General features: G+C 40.0%; 1 protein-coding gene across 1 annotated transcript in view; it reads left to right on the top strand.

The window, feature by feature from the left end:
- Positions 1-17,560, top strand: part of DNAH14 (dynein axonemal heavy chain 14) — a gene marked incomplete at both ends in the record, with an annotated part of 406,864 nt that overhangs the window by 176,191 nt on the left and 213,113 nt on the right. Inside the window, 5 exons of the mRNA XM_080824495.1 lie at positions 2,275-2,396; positions 4,323-4,494; positions 14,353-14,457; positions 14,546-14,664; positions 15,383-15,457. Coding sequence (XP_080680621.1) covers positions 2,275-2,396; positions 4,323-4,494; positions 14,353-14,457; positions 14,546-14,664; positions 15,383-15,457 — 593 coding nt within the window. The remainder of the gene's footprint in view (positions 1-2,274; positions 2,397-4,322; positions 4,495-14,352; positions 14,458-14,545; positions 14,665-15,382; positions 15,458-17,560) is intronic.

Below are 17,560 nucleotides of genomic sequence, written 5' to 3' on the forward strand. Positions count from 1 at the left end.
TTTTGTGATGTTGGGCTAGCCAGATTTCTTCAGTATGACACCAGAAGAATGATCAACAGAAGGATTTCTGTTAAAAATTAAAAACTTGTGCCCTTCAAAAGACACTATTAAGGGAAAAAATACGAGCCAAGACTGGAAGGAAATATTTGCCCAGTGTGTATTTGGTAAAGGACTTGTTTCAAGAATATATAAAGAATTCTCAAAATCAAAAAACAATAAACAAATGGGCAAAAGATTGAAGCAGATGCTTCACCAAAGAAAATATTTGGATGGAAAATAGACATATGAAAAGATGCTTCACTTCATTATCCATCAGGGGAAAGTTTAGAATCCCAGTGAGGTACCACTACACACCGTATGGAATGCCTGAAAAGACGGATCAGCCCCAGTGTTGGTGAGGATGTAGCAGAACAGGGAACTCTCGCAGTGTTACAGTCTCTTAAAAGGTTTCTTAAAAGTTAGAAAAACAGACCTACCACATGATGCCAGCATTCCACTCATAGGTATTTGCCCCAAAGAAAGGAAAGCCTTTGTCTGTACTGACACCTGGATATTGAGAGCAGCTTTGTTGGTAGTAGTGAAGAGCAGGAAGCAGCCCCGGTGTCACCTGCTGGATGATAAACGTATCACTGCATCTACACCGTGGGACACTACTCAGCGGTAAGAAACAAAAGAGTGACACATGCTGCGATGTGAATGACTCTCCGAATAACTGCTGAGTAAAAGACGTCAGACCAGAAAGAGTCCACACTGTATGGTTTCATTCATAGAAAGTTCTAGAAAATGCCAACTAGGCTTTGGTTTCAGCAGGTGATTAGTAGCTGCCTAGGGATGAAAATGGGCAGGGGCTAGAGGAAGGGGCTGCAGCAGGGCAAGGAAACCTTCCAAGGGAATAGGTATATTGATGATCTTGGTTGTGGTGATTGCTTCACAGAAACAGATGTCAAAACATTAAATTGTGCATTTTAAAAAGTGCCATCTTACTATATGTCACTTATACCTCAATAAAGCTATTGAAACATAGAGTAGATTTTAAATAGGGAGACACATAGCAGGAAGGAGATCTAAATGAGCTATACATGGCTCCCTCTGAGGCGCCCAAGTTATGGGATGGCCAGTCTATTGGTTTGCAAGGATTTTAGGACTAATTGATTTTTAACCATTTTCCTCTTATTTTAATAAACATACAAGTTGGGAAAAGATGTTATATCCAACAATGTTTGTTTTTTAAATTAAAAGAATGAAGAAAACCTGTAAGTACTGATGTAAAACCTCTCTAAAACACAGTTAGATTAAAAAAAGAAGTTGCAAAACACTGTGTACAGTATAGTTGCGTTGATGTAAACAATTAAAGATATTACATGTCCTTAAGTACAAAAATATTTAAAGAAAGGACTGAAAGAATATACATACCAAAAAAAAATTCCTTGAAAATAGAGCTACCCTTCAATTGCACTACTGGGTATTTACCCAAAAATACAAATGTAGTAATCTGAAGGGGCACGTGCACCCCAATGTTTATAGCAGCAATGTCCACCATAGCCAAACTAAGGAAAGAACCTAGATGTCCATCAACAGATAAATGGATAAAGAAGATGTGGTATATATACACAATGGAATACTATGCAGCCATCAAAAGAAATGAAATCTTGCCATTTACAACAATGTCTTGGAACTAGAGGGTATTATACCAGATGAAATAAGAGAAAGACAATTATCATATGATCTTACTCATGTGGAATTTAAGAAATAAAACAGAGGATTATAGGGGAAGAGAGGAAAAAATAAAACAAGATGAAATCAGAGAGGGAGACAAGCCATAAGAGACCCTTAAGCATAGGAAACAAACTAAAGGTTGCTGGAGGGAAGGAGGCGGGGGATGGAATAACAACTGGGTGATGGACACTAAGGAGGGCATGCGATGTAATGAGCACTGGGTGTTACATAAGACTGATAAATCACTGACCTCTACCTATGAAACTAGTAAAACATTATATGTTAATTAATTGAATTTAAGTTTTAAAAATAAAATAATGCATATGTTAAAAATATTTGTATGTTATATAATAAAATAGAAAATTGCATGAACAGAACATCTCAAATGTCTCCCAAAACTAAATATTATAATTAGATTTATATTTATTTATCTGACCCTCTATAATACAGTGTATGTCAGTGACTGATAATCAGTTTAGACGTCAGCATTTTTACCAAAATATTTAGTATATTTTACTAAATGAATCTTTAGACTTTACGTATGTGTTCATCTTTCAGGATCTTGTGGATGAGTGGGATCAGAACTTGACTCTCTTCTCTCAGACTCTTGAAGAATGGATGAATTGTCAAAGAAATTGGCTTTATCTTGAACCAGTCTTTCATTCTGCAGAAATACAAAGGTAAAAAAAAAAAGCCTTAAACAGGTTAAAAAAATGTATGGTGGGTATTTATTGCCTATAATCCCTGAGAAGTCATTTCTTCAATAAACGCTCTAAAATAATCCACCTTTGGGCACAGGAGTATAACCTGAATTTTTTTTCATGAAAGATTGCAAGCATAATTTTTTTTTAAAGTTCTGTTTCTCAGTTATTGGTATAAAACTGTTAAGGACTGGGAAAGGAGTGTCAGGTCACTGTAATCCCTAAACCACAATACTGTGTGTCTATTTAGTTCTAAAATATTAGTGTGGTTTTGATATGAATAATAAATGTGCTTTTAGTAACATTCATAGATGAATGGTAGTTTCTTACTTTGGACCGTGTGAAAGAACGGAGGTCCTAGATAGTTGATGAAAAGTGTCCCTTTTCTTTTTATTCAGAGCATTCAGTTCATTGGTCTCTCTTTCAAGTGGTCTTAAGAGTGTGTAAGTTGTGACACATGTGTTATCTGGACAGAATTTGAAATGTTGACCATATATCACACAAACTAGTCTAGGAGCCGTTCTTCTAATATAAGGTAGAAAGTACTAGAGTGTGTATTTGTAAGGTGTATTAGAGCAGATAATATCAGGTTAAGTGTTACGAATTTTATTTTAAGGGCAAAGGGGAGCTATGAGAGGCTCACAAAAGAAAACTGTTAAGATGCGAGCACTACTTTGCAGGGTTCAGATTATACTTCGGTGCCCAAGGGTGGATTATTTTAGAGCATTATTGAAGAAATTACTTTCCCAGAGGTGAAACCACATACCTAAGGAACGTATCCTTTGTGGTTATAACAACTTACTGCCTTAAGCTTAAACTTCAACATTACTCTTTCCTAAAGATTTCTTAATTGATGGAAAGATAACACCCTTAGTTCCCAATGTCACCAAGTTGCTCTTCACGGATTCGTGAGAGAGAAAGGGGGATTCTTAATGAAGGGTTGTTGGAGTCCTATACAAGAGTGCTAAGAAAAGAAGACACGAGTTTATAATGGACTTGCCTTTGACTAGTGAAGAATGATGGGGGGCCCTCCTACCAGGGGGGAGTGTAAAAAGGAGGAAGAGGAAGAGAGATTCATTAGCAAGGATACTTGTTTAAAGAGAATGTGTGAAAGAAGAGGATGCTGTCCATTCTCCTCCCACCATGCTCACTGTGAGGTCACACCAGAGCCTCCTGAGAGTGTTGGGAGGGTGCCCAACAGAGGGGAGGTTGAAGGCTCCTCCCTAGCAGGATTTTTACTGTGCTGAAGACATTTTTAGGCCCATCGCCCAGAATGGGGACTGGGATAATGGCAGGGCTGGGGGCAGAGGGGAAAGATGGCTCATGGAAGAGCTTGACATGTATTGCCCTGGGGTTTGGGGCATTAGAAACTAGGACTTGCCTCTTCTCTGGCGAGCTCTGAAGCAGCTTTTAGTAGTAGAGCAGAGAAGTACAAGAGCACACAGGCGGACCACTGGTTCTCAACCACAGGTGCTGTTGCCCTCTACGGGACATAAGGCAGTTCTCATGCCAAAAATGGCTTCTTCAAGAAGATCAGTACCCTCTTCTCAAGAAGCTCTCTCCAGATCCCATTTCCTCTAGAATTTTAGTAACCTTTGTTTTATTACATTTCCTAGGACTCAGGTCACTTTTACTTTATGTAGAACTTGTGATACCTATCTTACACCTCTCACTAAGTATAGTCTTGTTAAATGATGGATGCACGTCTGATTTATCCTAGTATTGCCTACCATATACATCACCATACATAACAAACACTCTAAAATATCTTCAACTAATGATGAACAAAAATAAAACGTCACATTTTAAAAATTAAACAATAATCTGTGGAAATTGCATTTAGATTACAGATTTTAATTATGGCACCTTCAAAAGATAAAATTACCTCTAATTTTCTTTCTAAAGGCAGCTGCCAGCAGAAGCAAAACTCTTTTCTCATGTGATTTCCATGTGGAGAGAAATAATGTTAAAAATACAAAACAAACTGGATGCTTTGCGAATAACCACCTCTTCAGGTGTCCTTGAGATTCTGCAAAATTGCAATGCAAGCCTGGACTATATAATGAAAAGTCTGGAGGTAAAGCCGTAACTGTCTTTAAAGTGGAGAATCATTTAATCTTCAAAAGGGAATGTAATGGACAATAGAAACACTTTGGTGCAGATTTTCTTTCCTCTGGCTGTCAACAATATTTCCAACTCTTGCCAACTATAGGGCTAATGAAAATACTACCAAAACGAGAAAAAAAAAGTGGATGCACCAATCTAAATGGCCTTAGACAAAATCCCAAAATTTTTAAGTGCCTGGGTTTCCTTATCTTTAAACTGGGAATAATGGTAGTGCCAACCTGGGGGGGCTTTGTGCTAAATGAGGTAATGCACTTAGAGCACAAGAACTGACACAAGGAAAGTACCCAGTGGGAGCTAATTATTCACATTAGCACTATGGTTGTTACAAAACTGACAAAAACAGCAGAAATTGAAATAGAATAGTTTGATGATTTTATTTTCTTTTAAATCTGGTATGGTTAACATAAAGTGTTATGTTAGTTTCTGGGATACAATGTAGTAATTCAACAGTTTTGTCATTATTCGGTGCTCATCAAGGCCATTCACCTATTTCCCCTTCCTCACCACCCCCGGTAACCTGCAGTGTGTTCTCTGTAGTTATGAGTCTGTTTTCTTGGTTTGTCTATTTTTTCCCCTTTGCTCATTTTTTTTGTTTCTTAAATCACACATAGGAGTGAAATCATACGGTATTTGTCTTTCTCTGACTGACTGACTGACTTCATTTAACATTATATCCTCTAAATCCACCCATGTTGCTGCCAATGGCAAGATTTCATTTTTCTTTATGACTGAGTAGCATTCCATTGTATATACCCACCACATCTTCTTTATCCATTCCCCATGTGAACACTTGGGTTGCCTCCGTAATCTATTGCAAACAATACTTCAGTAAACATAGGGGTGCATATATCTTTTTGAATTAGTGTTTTTTGTATTTTTCGATAAATGCCCTGTAGTGGAATTACTGATCATATGGTAGTTTTTTCAGTTTTTCAGGGGCCCTCCATACTGTTGTCCACAGCGGCTTCACCAGTCTGCATTCCCACCAATAGTGCACGACGGTTCCTTCTTTCCCCACATCCTCATCAACACCTGTTGTTTCTTGTGTTCTGGATTTTAGCCATTCTGAAAGGTGGGAGGTAGTATTTTGTGATTTTGTTTGCCTTTCCCTGATGATGAGTGATGTTAGGCATCTTCTTATGTATCTATTGACCATCTGCATGTCTTCTTTGGAGAAATGTCTGTTCATGTCTCCTGCCCGTGTTTTAATTGGATTATTTGAGGGTTGGTATTGAGATACATAAATTCTTTATGTGTTTTGGATGCTAACCTTTATCAGATATGTCATTTTCAAATATCTTCTCCTATTCAGTAGGTTTTTGTTTGGTTTTGTTGATGGTTTCCTTTGCTCTGCAGAAGCTTTTTATTTTTATGTAATCCCACTTATTTATTTTTGCTTTTGTTTCCCCTGACTCAGGAGACATATCTAAAAAGAAGCTAGTATGGCTAATGTTGGAGACATTACTGCCTGTGCTGTCTTCTAGGATTTTTATGGGTTTAGGTTTTCACATCTAGGTCTTTAATCCATTTTGAGTTTATTTTTTATGTATGGTGTAAGAAAGTAGTTTGATTCTTTTGCATGTTGCTGTCCAGTTTTCCCAACACCATTTGTTAAAGCGACTGTCTTTTTCCCATTGCATATTCTTGCCTCATTGGCAAAGATTAATTCACCATATAACTGTGGGTTTATTTCTGGGCTCTATTTGGTTGTATTGATCTATGAGTCTTATTTTTTAGAGAGAGTGAGCATGAGTGGCAAGGGGGGACAGAGGGAGAGTGAGAATCCCCAACAGGCTCCACACAGCGTGGGGCCTGACATAGGGCTCAGTTTAATGACCCTGAGATCATGAGCTGAGCCAAAATCAAGAGTTGGACACCTATCTGAATGAGCCACCCAGGCACCCCTCTATGTGTCCATTTTTGTATCGGTGCCATGTTGTTTTGATTACTACTGATACATAATATATCTTGAAATCTCAGACTGTGATGCCTCCAGCTTTGTTCTTCTCCAAGATTGCTTTGGCTTTTTGGGTTCTTTTGCGGTTCCATACAAATTTTAGGATTGTTTGTTCTCATTTTGTGAAAAATGCTATTGGTATTTTGATAGGGATTGCATTAATGTGTAGATTGCTTTGAGGAGTATAAGTATTTTAACAGTATTTGTTCTTCCTGTCCATGAGCATGGACTATCTTTCCATTTGTTCATGTCATCTTAAATTTCTTTCCTCAGTGTTTTATAGTTTCTAGTCAGAGTACAGGTCTTTCAACTGCTTTGTTAAGTTTATTCCTAGATACTTTATTATTTTTGGTGCTTTTATAAATGGGACTGTATTCTTAATTTCTCTTTCTGATCCTTCATTCTTAGTGTATAGAAATACAATGGATTTCTGTATGTTGATTTTATATACTGTAACCATACTGAATTCATTTATCAGTTCTAGTAGCTTTTTATGTATAGTATCATGTTATTCTACAAATATCCTTACCAATTTGGATACCTGATATTCCTTTTTACTTGTCTGATTGCTGTGGCTAGAACTTCCCGTACTATGTTGAATAAAAGTGGTGAGAGTAGACATCCCTGTCTTGTTTGACCATAGAGGAAAAGTTCTCAGTTTTTCTGCATTTAGGATGATATTAGCTGTGGGTTTTTCATATATATGGCCTTTATTATGTTGAGGTATGCTCCTTCTAAACCTACTTTGTTGAGGGTCTTTATCAGGAATGGATGTTGTACTTTGTCAAATGATTTTTTGTGTGTTTCTTGATAGGACCTTATGGTTTTATCCTTTCTCTTATGAGATGATATATCATGTTGAGTGATTTGCAAATATTGAACCACAGATGCATCCTGGGAATAAATCCCACTTGATCATGGCAAATGATTTTTTTTAATGTATTGTTGGATTCAATTTGCTAATACCTTGTTGAGGTTTTTTGCATCTATGTTCATCAGAGATATTGACCTACAATACTCTGCCTCTCTAGTATTTCTGTGGTTTCGGTATCAAGGTTATGCTGCACAGCCTCATAGAATGAATTTAGAAGTTTTCATTCCTCTTCAATTTTTTGGAATAGTTTGAAGAATATGTATTAACTCTTCTTTAAATGTTTGGTAGAATTTGCCTGTGAAACCATCTGGTCATGGACTTTCGGTTTTGGGGAGTTTTTTGATTACTGATCAAAGTTTCTATTTCTTCTTGATTTAGTTTTGGGAGGTTATAAGTTTCAAGGAATTTATATGTTTCTCCTAGATTGTCCCACTTGTTAAGCATGTAATTTTTCATAATATTCTCTTATCATCCTTTGTATTTCTGCAATGTCAGTTGTTATTTCTCCTCTCTCATCTCTGATTTTGTTTATTTGAGCCCCCCCCTTTTTTATATGAATCTGGCTAAACATTTATCAATTTTGTTGATCTTTTCAAAGAACCAGCTCCCAGTTTCCTTGATCTATACTATTGTGGGTTTTTTATTTTTTGTTTGTTTTTAGTTTCTGTTTTGTTTATTTCTGCTTTAACCTTTATTATTTCCTTCCTTCTACTAGTTTTGAGTTTATTTGTTCTTCTTTTTCTAGTTCCTTTAGGTGTAAGGTTAAGTTGTTTGATATTTTTCTTTGTTGAGGTAGACCGGTATTGCTATGAACTTCCTCTTAGAACCACTTTTGCTTCATTGCAAAGAGTTTGGACAATTATGCTTTCATTTTCATTTGTCTCCATGTATTTTTTTTTTTAAATTTCGTGTTGATTTCTTGATTGTTCAGTAGGAGGTTATTTAACCTCCATGTTATCTGTGTTCTTTTCAGATTTTTTCATGTGGTTGATTTCTAGTTTTGTACCACTGTGGTCAGAAAAGATACATTGTATGACTTTGACTTTGCTAATTTGTTGAAACTTGTTTTGTGGCCTAACACTTGATCTATTCTAGAGAATGTTCCATGTGCACTTGAAAAGAATGTGTATTCTGCTGTTTTAGGATGGAATGTTGCAAATGTATCTGTTAGATCCATGTGGTCCAATATGTCATTCAAAGCCACTGTTTCCTTATTGATTTTCCATTTGGATGATCCATCCACTGATGTAAGTGGGGAGTTAAAGTCCCCTAGTATTACTGTATTACTATCAATTATTTCCTTTATGTTTGTTATGTATTTGGGTGCTCCTATGTTGGATGCATAAATATTTACAATTGTTATATCTTCTTGTAGGATTGTCCCCTTTATATAGTAGCCTCCTTTGTCCCTTATTAAAGTCATTGTTTTAAAGTTTATTTATCCAGTATAAGTATGCTACCCCAGATTTCTCTTCACTTTCACTTGCATGAAATGTTTTTCTCTCTTTTCATGTTCTATCTGCAGATGTTTTTTGGTCTGAAATTAGTCTCTTGTAGACAGCATATTGATGTGTCTTGCTTTTTATCCATTTTATCCATAGTCAACCTGTGTCTTTTGATTGGAATGTTTAGTCCATTTACATTCAGAGTAACTTTTTTAAGATTTTATTTATTTATTTGACAGAGATAGATACAGCGAGAAAGGGAACACAAGCAGGGGGAATGGGAGAGGGAGAAGTAGGCTTCCAGCTGAGCAGGGAGCCCGATGTGGGGCTCCATCCCAGGACCCTGGGATCATGACCTGAACCATAGGCAGACACTTAAGGACTGAGCCACCCATGTGCCCAGAGTAATTATTGATAAGTATGTACTTACTGCCATTTTATTGCTCATTTTATGGTTGTTTTTGTAGTTCTCTGTTCTTTTTCTTCTCTCTTCTCTCAGTTTGCTGGCATTCTTTAGTGATATACTTAGATTCTTTTCTATTTATTTTTCACATATGTATTACCAGTTTTGGATTTGTGGTTACCATTGGGTTTGTATATAATGTCTTGTGCATGTAGCAGTCTATATCAAGTTGATGGTTGCTTAAGTTTGAACTCATTCTAAAAGTGCTAAATTTTTACTCCTCCCCACGTCTTAAGTATATGGTGTCATACTTTACATCCTTTTATGTTGTGAGTTTCTTGACTGATTTTTATATATATACTTATTTTTAATGCTTTTGAGGTCCCTACTTTTCTTATTCCTACTTATTATGGTCTTTCCTTTCCATTCAGAGTCCCTATTGAAGAGAGGAAAAAATAAAACAAGATGAAATCAGAGAGGGAGACAAATCATAAGTGACTCTTAAGCATAGGAAACATCCTGAGGGTTGCTGGAGGGAGGGATAGAGGGATAGGGCAACTGGATGATGGAAATTAAAGAGGGCATGTGATATAATGAGACTGTTGAATCACTAACCTCTACCTCTGAAGCCAGTAATATATGTTAATTGAATTTAAATGAAAATAAATAAAATTTTTAAAAGAACAAAGAAAACAAAAAGTCCTCTTTAATATTTCATAGAGGGCTGGTTTGGTGGTCCTGAGCTCCTTTAACTTTTGTTTATCTGAGAAACTCTTGATCACTTCTTCTGTTCTGAATGAGAGCCTTGCTGGATAGACTATTCTTGGCTGCAGGTTTCTCCTTTCAGCACTTTTAATATATCATGCTGCTCCCTTCTGGCCTGCAAAGTTTCTACTGAAAAATCAGCTGATGCCTTATGAGGTTTCCCTTATATGCAAATCTTCACTTTTGTTGCATCTAAAATTCTCTCTTGATCACTGTTTTTGGCCATTTTCATTATGTGTTTTGGTACAGATCTCCTTGGGTTGATTTTGTTGGGGGCTCTCTATGCCTCCTGGATCTGGATTTCTGTTTCCTTCCCCAGATTCAGGAAGTTCTCCACTATCATTTCTTCAAATAAGTATTCTGCCTCCATTTTCTCTCTCTTCTCCTTCTAGGACCCCTATAAAGAGAGTTATTATGCTCAACAATGTTCCTGGGTTCTCTTAACCTGTTCTCATTTTTTATTATTTTTTCTTTCTCAGGTCTAGCTTGATTGCTTTTGATTAAGTGCCTTCCAGGTCACTGATCCGTTTTTCTGCTTCCTCTAATCTATTTATACCCTCTGGTGTATTTTTAATTTCAGTTATTGAGTTCTTCATCTCTGATTGGTTCTTTTTTATGTTGAGGGTCTCACTGAGATCTTTGTTGAGGGTCTCACTCTGAGATCTCCTCTTTTCTCAAGTCCAGTGAATATCTTTATGATGGTTTCTTTTATTCTCTATCAGGCATGTTATTTTTCTCCATTTTGCTTAGGCCTATTGCTGTGATTTTGTTCCGCTCTTTCATTTGGGGGCATATTCCTCTGTCTCCTCTTTCTGACTCTGGGTCTGTTTCTCTCCCACACTTGATGGTAGTGGCTTTATGAAGAAGAGGGCCTGCAGGGCCCTGCTGTGCAGTGTCCCCTGGCCCCCAGAGCCTGGTACTTCAGGACGTCTGGCCTGTGTGTTGTATGCACCTTCCTGTTGTGGCAGAGCTGTGTTTGCCTTCAGTCCTGCCTGCGATGGCTCTCTGCCTGTTGTGGGCAGAGTCTGGTCCCTGTGGCATTAGTGGGCCAGTCAAGGGCTGCCCTGGGCTTGAGTTGAGTCAGACCAGGTGTTTACCAGAGATGAAGTAGTCCCAAACTGCTTCATCAACCAGGGGACAACCTGTGTTGTCCCCTGAGCTTTTGGTGGTGGGCGGGGCCTGCAGTCAGACCAGCTGCCCACCCCCAGCCCATTGCTGGGGTCACAGACTGGCCTGTGGTTCTCCTCCCCTCTCCCTGTAGAGGGGCTGGCCCCCGTCTGGGCTGCTTGCACACTCCCCAGGTGTGGGTCTGGCCCCGTCTGGGTTGCTTGCACCCTGGCAGGCTTGTGGCAGCACTCTGGATGCATTCCTGCCAAGGGCCTGTCAGAGAGGGGTGGATCCACAACATGCGTGTGGGCAGGGGTGTGGTGCTTGTAAGGTCTGTGCGCATCTGCTCTGAGAGGGGACCTGGAGCTGAGGTCTGGCTGGAGCGGTTGTGTTCACACCAGAATGAGGGGGTTGGCAAGTTCGTTCCAGCCTTATCAGAGTGTCTAGGCTAGGGGAGGGAAACCACACCATTAGCTCCTTCATTCTTAAAGAAGTCTCTCACTGATCTCTGTCCCTCTGGGAAAGGCTCTGAGGAGAGTAAATTATTCCTTCCTGTATGCCCCAGGCATTTTTCAGACTGCAGCTACTGTGCTGTATTTCTGCAGGTCTCTTTTCTTTGACAGTCGGACTCCATTTCCTCTCTCCCTCCCAGCTCTCCCAGAGCTGAGCCACTAATGTTTAAAATTCCAAGTTTTAAGTCCTGTTGGTTGTAAGAACTTGTAAAATTTGACCCGTCTCATTTTCGAAGCCAAATGTTAGGAGGATTCATCTTCCCCGTGCTGGTCCCTGTGAGAGGGTCTGTTTCTCTGCCCCCCAACCCCCCACCCCAGTCAGTGCTCGTGGGTCTCTCTCTTCTGCCCACAGACCCACAAGCCCTTTTAGTTCCCTGCCGCCTCTCTGCCCTTCCTCTCATCTTCAGTGTGGCGTCTTCTCTTCTCTGCCTTCAGTTGTGGGGTTTGTTCTTCAAGTCATTTTCTGAGTCATTTATGCTATTATGGGTGTGATCTAGGTTTATGTGGGGGGACGAAGTGAGCTCAGGGTCCTCCTACTCCACCATTGTCCCCAGAGGTCCTTGTTTGATGGTTTTATAAATTAAGTTATTGATTCCATATATTTAAACATTGCCAAAACATTAAATTGTCAGCTAGGCATACATATTTTTAAATACCGGGTTTTAATATCTGAGATTTGTGGTGAACATATTCACTTCACTTCATAAACCATTAAGATCTCTTTCCAGGTTTTCATATCTTTTTTTTGTTAAACACAAGTCCCAGTGGTTGTGATGACCCCTCCAGAATAGGCATATATGGTAGTTACAGCCTAGAGGAAGTTGTCTGTCCAGGAAGCCCCTCTGCTATATGAATCCATGATCTCATTAGTAACAGCAAGTTTACCGAGTAAGGATTGCGATAAGCCCTCTGATTAATTCTTGCGTATCTTTGCGTTATTACTAGGCATCATTACCAACCAGTAATTTTCCATTTATTCCTGTATTGAGCACCTGCTTTACATGCTGGGACTCCCTAGTTAATTCCCTTCTATCACAGAACTCAAGGTCTGTCATAGGAACCAAGAGATATCACCATGTGATGTATGCTGTGATAGTTTGGATGGTTCAGTCACATGAAAGAGGAGAGATTAACCCAGCCTGGGAGAAGTGATCATTCAGCTGGATTTTGGAAGAATGTCTGAGTTGGGCAGTTAGAAGGGTCAGGGTGTGTGGGTGGTTGTGGATAGGAAAAGCGTCCTAAGCAAGGGGGAAGTACAGATCTGGAGCCATGAGCCAGCATGGCATGTTCTGGAGTAGTAAACCAGATGGTACCAGTGGAACCTAGTTTGCAAATGGGAAAGTGGGGAAAGGTAAGAGTCCCCAGGAGGCAGGGGCAGATGACAGAGGGCCTAGAATATCACAATGAAGGATTTTGAACAGGAGAGTGAAATTATTTGATTTAGAAATGTCTCCCTAGAAGGGAGCATGGAGTTATATGTAGATGGGAGTGCAGTGAGAATAGAGAAAAAGAAACCAGTTACAGGACTAGAAATCCTGGGGGACTAATGTAAGATAGTGGTGAGGATGAAAGATGACACATGGAGGAGAGAGGAAAGGAGAACCAGGCTTGTGTCAAGATTTCTGGCCTGGCCACCCACGTGGAAGGGGTGCACGCTGCAGAGAGAGGAAGTAGGAAGGAGAAGCTTGTGTAGAAACAAGTACGTGCTGTACTTGTTGAAAATCTCTTCAGTCAGCATTCGGGTGTACAGCTCTGGGGCAAAGGGAGGTGACAGGAGCTGCAGAGCCAGCAGCCCAGGATGGGCAGGATGGGTGGAACAGAGATGCGGTGTGCGCCATGTCAGCGTTAAGTTGTGGCTCCACGAGGGAGCCTGAAGGCAAATGGTACGAAGTGGCTGAGGGATGGAGAAAAACAGGAGCATGACATCCCAGGCAGGATGAGGGACAGAGCCAGCCATCAGAGGCGAGATGGCGAGATGTCACGTGGCGTGAAGACTGAGCAGCTCCCAGTCCATCCTTGGCAGTGGGGCCGCATGGCAGGGCATGGGGGTGGCTGAGAGATGTGTAAATTAAGGCCCCAAGTTTATAGGCGATCTCTTCAACCACTATGACCATAGAGGGGAGGCGGGCTAGTAGGCAGTAGCTAGAGGAAAACCAAGTGCAAGAGGGGGCTGCTTACATTTATTTTTAATGAGAGAGAGGCAAAAGGGAAGCCTGTTGCAAAGGAGAGCTTGCAAATGTAGGAGAGTGATCAGGGACACAGGATGGCTTGCCTGGGCTGTGGAAACAGGTGTCTCCCCTGGAGAAGAGGGAGTGGAGTGAAGACCCATGTGAGTGCAACCAAGCGGCGGCAGGCAGGGCTGGGGCTGGCGGGGCTGTGTACATAGCGGGTTGTGAGGTGACCACTGACTCCCTGAGGACTGGGAAACCAGCAGAAAGGCGGGCACGTGGGAAGGCAATGCCGGTGATCCCACTGATCCCACATACAGCGGGGTGTCTGTGTGCGTGTGTGTTTGTGGGTGGGGTTTTTGGGTTATACTTTCATTTGTTTTAGTTTTGCTTTATTAAAAATTAATTTGGCAATTTAAGAATTAATTAAGCATGGGCTCTTATTTCTACTAGTGCTGCTATGTATACTGCAATTTAAATATCATGCTTTTTGTGTGCAAATGTAGGCCCAGATGAGGCTGTGATAATCATGAGTAAACATACATTATGAACTGCAATTTCTTTTGATTCTGGACAGGACTACCTTGAAATCAAAAGAAGGATTTTCCCAAGATTTTACTTTCTTAGCAACGCTGAACTCCTTGATATTCTAGCTGATAGCAGAAATCCTGAGTCTGTACAGGTGATATTATTATTCTCTGCTCAGTGATATTCTTTTCCAACCAGGTCAGAATTTTATAGTGTTATTGACATTTGTTTCTGGTCCACAGCCTCATCTTGTGAAGTGTTTTGAAAATATAAAACAATTACTGATATGGAAACAAGAAATCGGTCCTCCTGCTGTGATAATGCTCATATCTGCTGAAGGGGAATCTCTTCTGCTCCCCAAGTATGACACATGTGTTCTAAACTAAGCATTCAGGCTCTATACAACATCGGTGTTTAAAACCTCGGCTTGGAAATGTCTGATATTTCATAGAAGTTTGCTAAGCAAACTGTTTCTTCAGAGATAATGGACCTATGCAGAATTTTATTTTTTCATGTCTCTATTTCTTGGCATCATCCTGAATGCCAACACGGGGTTTTATTATAGAAACTTAGGAAGGAAATTTACTATTTGCTTGTCGTTGTTAATGCTGCGCCCCTGGCTGTGGACGGCTCCAGGCCGGGCTCGTGGGTCTGCTGGGTCCTGCCACCACACAGGTCCAGTTTGCCAGCCAGCCTTTGGCACGTGGCTCCTGATGGGATTGCATTAAAAAATGCTGCATCCCAGTGTTCCCATCCACTGGAGTCCCTAACTCAACCCCGACCTCAGCTGGCTGTTTAAAGGACCCAGTAAGGAATACAAGAAAGCTTTGTGATACAACTTACCCAGTTTGCTCATGTTTTACTGGAACCTCTTAACTTTGTAAGTTCATGATTTCGATGTCAGAATTCCCTAAAGTTGTGTGCATAGCTTTCCATATTGAGATCTAGAAAAAAACCAAAAATTAGAGAATTGTGGTCCTTTGGCATATGAATGTTACAAGTGTAGAAAAGTTAGTCTACAGCCTTATCAAGAAACATGGATAAAAACTGTTTGCAAATTATTTTTGAAAACATTGTAGGAAAATTCGAGTAAGAAGTGCCGTGGAACAGTGGCTGGTGAATATAGAGAAAAGCATGTTTGATGTGCTGAAAAAGTGAGTACAATTTTTAATCCTAAGATCACATTATGTATATATACTTAAACTTGTTCAATTATCTGCGAATCCAAGTGGGAAGTATCTGCAGAAATGTATGGAGTAAAGTCTGTTATGAAATGGGCTTTGATAGAACATGAGAGCACGTGGCTGAATGGAAAATAGGTATTTTTGCAGTTGGAGAGCGTGATCAGGGACTGTATTCAGGCAGGTTTCGTGTGCATGAGACTCCTTCCTGTCTGCAGACTGGCCAGGAGCTGAATGCATGGCGGGATGTTGCTGCCTGCTTCCGAAGGACCCAGTGCCCAGCAGGCTCGTGCTGCCACCCATCCCGCTTCTGCTTCCTTGCATTGCTTGCTGGGACCAGGCTCTGTAGTGTTCTCCTTTTTACTTTCCAGTCTGTTTAGAGTGAGAAAAGAGTCTGAGAGCGTGAACTTTTCAATGACTTTGACTGCAGCTGTCTTGTACATTTCCAGTTATTTGTGGTTGGTTATAGAGGGTCTGTCTATTGGTCTTGGGGTTTTAAGATCTATATTTATGAACATGATCTTGAATGCCAACACAAGGCTTCTGGAGCAGAGCAGATTATTACTTACCTACATAAATAACTACAGTGGCTTTCCTTGGCTCCAGTTCTTACCTGGAGTGATGTGATGAGAGACAGCTGTCTCATGTGTGAGGGCAAGGAACCCCGAAAAATGCATCTGGGCACTTGAGAGACAAACTGATATTCACTTGTTGTGCTGGAACTTTTGTCAGACAGTCTAACCATTTGTTATTAATGACAGTTCTTTCTCTTTCTTTACAGTTTTCTTTAAAAAAAATCTCTTCCTTGTTGTTTAGGATGACAAATGATGTGCAGTGTTGAAAAGTACAGTTGACAGCATCCTTCTTTGGTTCCTAATTTTACTGGGAACATTTCTAATGTTTCATCTTTTGTTTATGATGCTTGGATTTCTGGATTATACCCCTCATCAAAGTAGAGTTTTATTCTGTTCCTTGTTTGCAAAGTTTTTAATAATTAAAAGACATCTAATTCATTCAAAGTTTTTTAATGAATCTATCAAGAACCCCAAATACTCTTTTGCCTTTAATTTGTGGTTGTTATGACTTACAATAACAGATTCCTTATGTTGAACTCCACTTGATTTTCCTGTTCATTTTTTGGTCCACTTACTTTATTTTCTAGAAAACTGTATTAAACATGTTCTCCTTTTCTGTGGATTTGTCCTTATCCTTGTTTTATTTCTAGCATTTATTTCTATTAAATAACTGTGTCACCAGCCCTATTGACTCCCTTAAGCTTGCCCCCGTGTCTGCAAAGAGTCCCTCCCTTGAACTCCCCAGCCACCCGTCGCTTGCAGTGTGTCCTGTTGCTTCACTGCTCCCCATGCCATTGTATGTCTTCTAACCACCAGGCTGTAGGTCTGGGCGGGGAGGAGGGTTTCATTTATTGTTATATTGAGCTTCTTCATGTCTTTTGGGGCAGCCATGCCAAAGTCATAAATACTTCCTTTTTTCTAGTGAATACTCTTTAAAATGTTAATGTACAAAGTGAAACATGCTTTTATCAAAGCCTATAGTAAATAGCTCCGATTTATCTGCAATGAGCTTGGATCACTTCATAAAACCCTTCCATCACCACCTCTGTATTATAGTCATGCAGGATCTTATTCCAAATGGGGTTAATTCTCTGTTTATGGATCAGTAATTCTCGAGTCTTAGTAAGGTTCTTGGTTTGGTTTGTTTTTGTTCATTACTGATTCATAGGTCTCACATTTTAGAGTTTGTTTTCCTTCTGCTATATGTATTTCCAAGTAATTTTTTCCAGAAAGCATCTGTGAGTGGCAAATATTTTTATTTTTGCCCTCTTACTTGCAGGCTAGTTTGAATGGAATTAATTTTAAGTTCAAATCCGATTTCTTGAATGCTAGCTCCCCCAAATGTCACCCAAACGACATGTTGCTAAGACAGAGCTGAGTGTATGGGGTAAAGCAGAAGCCCTGCTGGGACCGCAGAGCGCCCAGGCAAGGAAGGGTTAAACTGGAATGTGTGTCGAGCAGTGGCAGTCTGGTTTCAGGCGGGCCTTGCAGTGTGGGGCTT

The sequence above is a fragment of the Martes martes genome, assembly GCF_963455335.1.
Source record: "Martes martes genome assembly, chromosome: 15".
In the NCBI taxonomy this organism is placed as follows: domain Eukaryota; kingdom Metazoa; phylum Chordata; class Mammalia; order Carnivora; family Mustelidae; genus Martes; species Martes martes.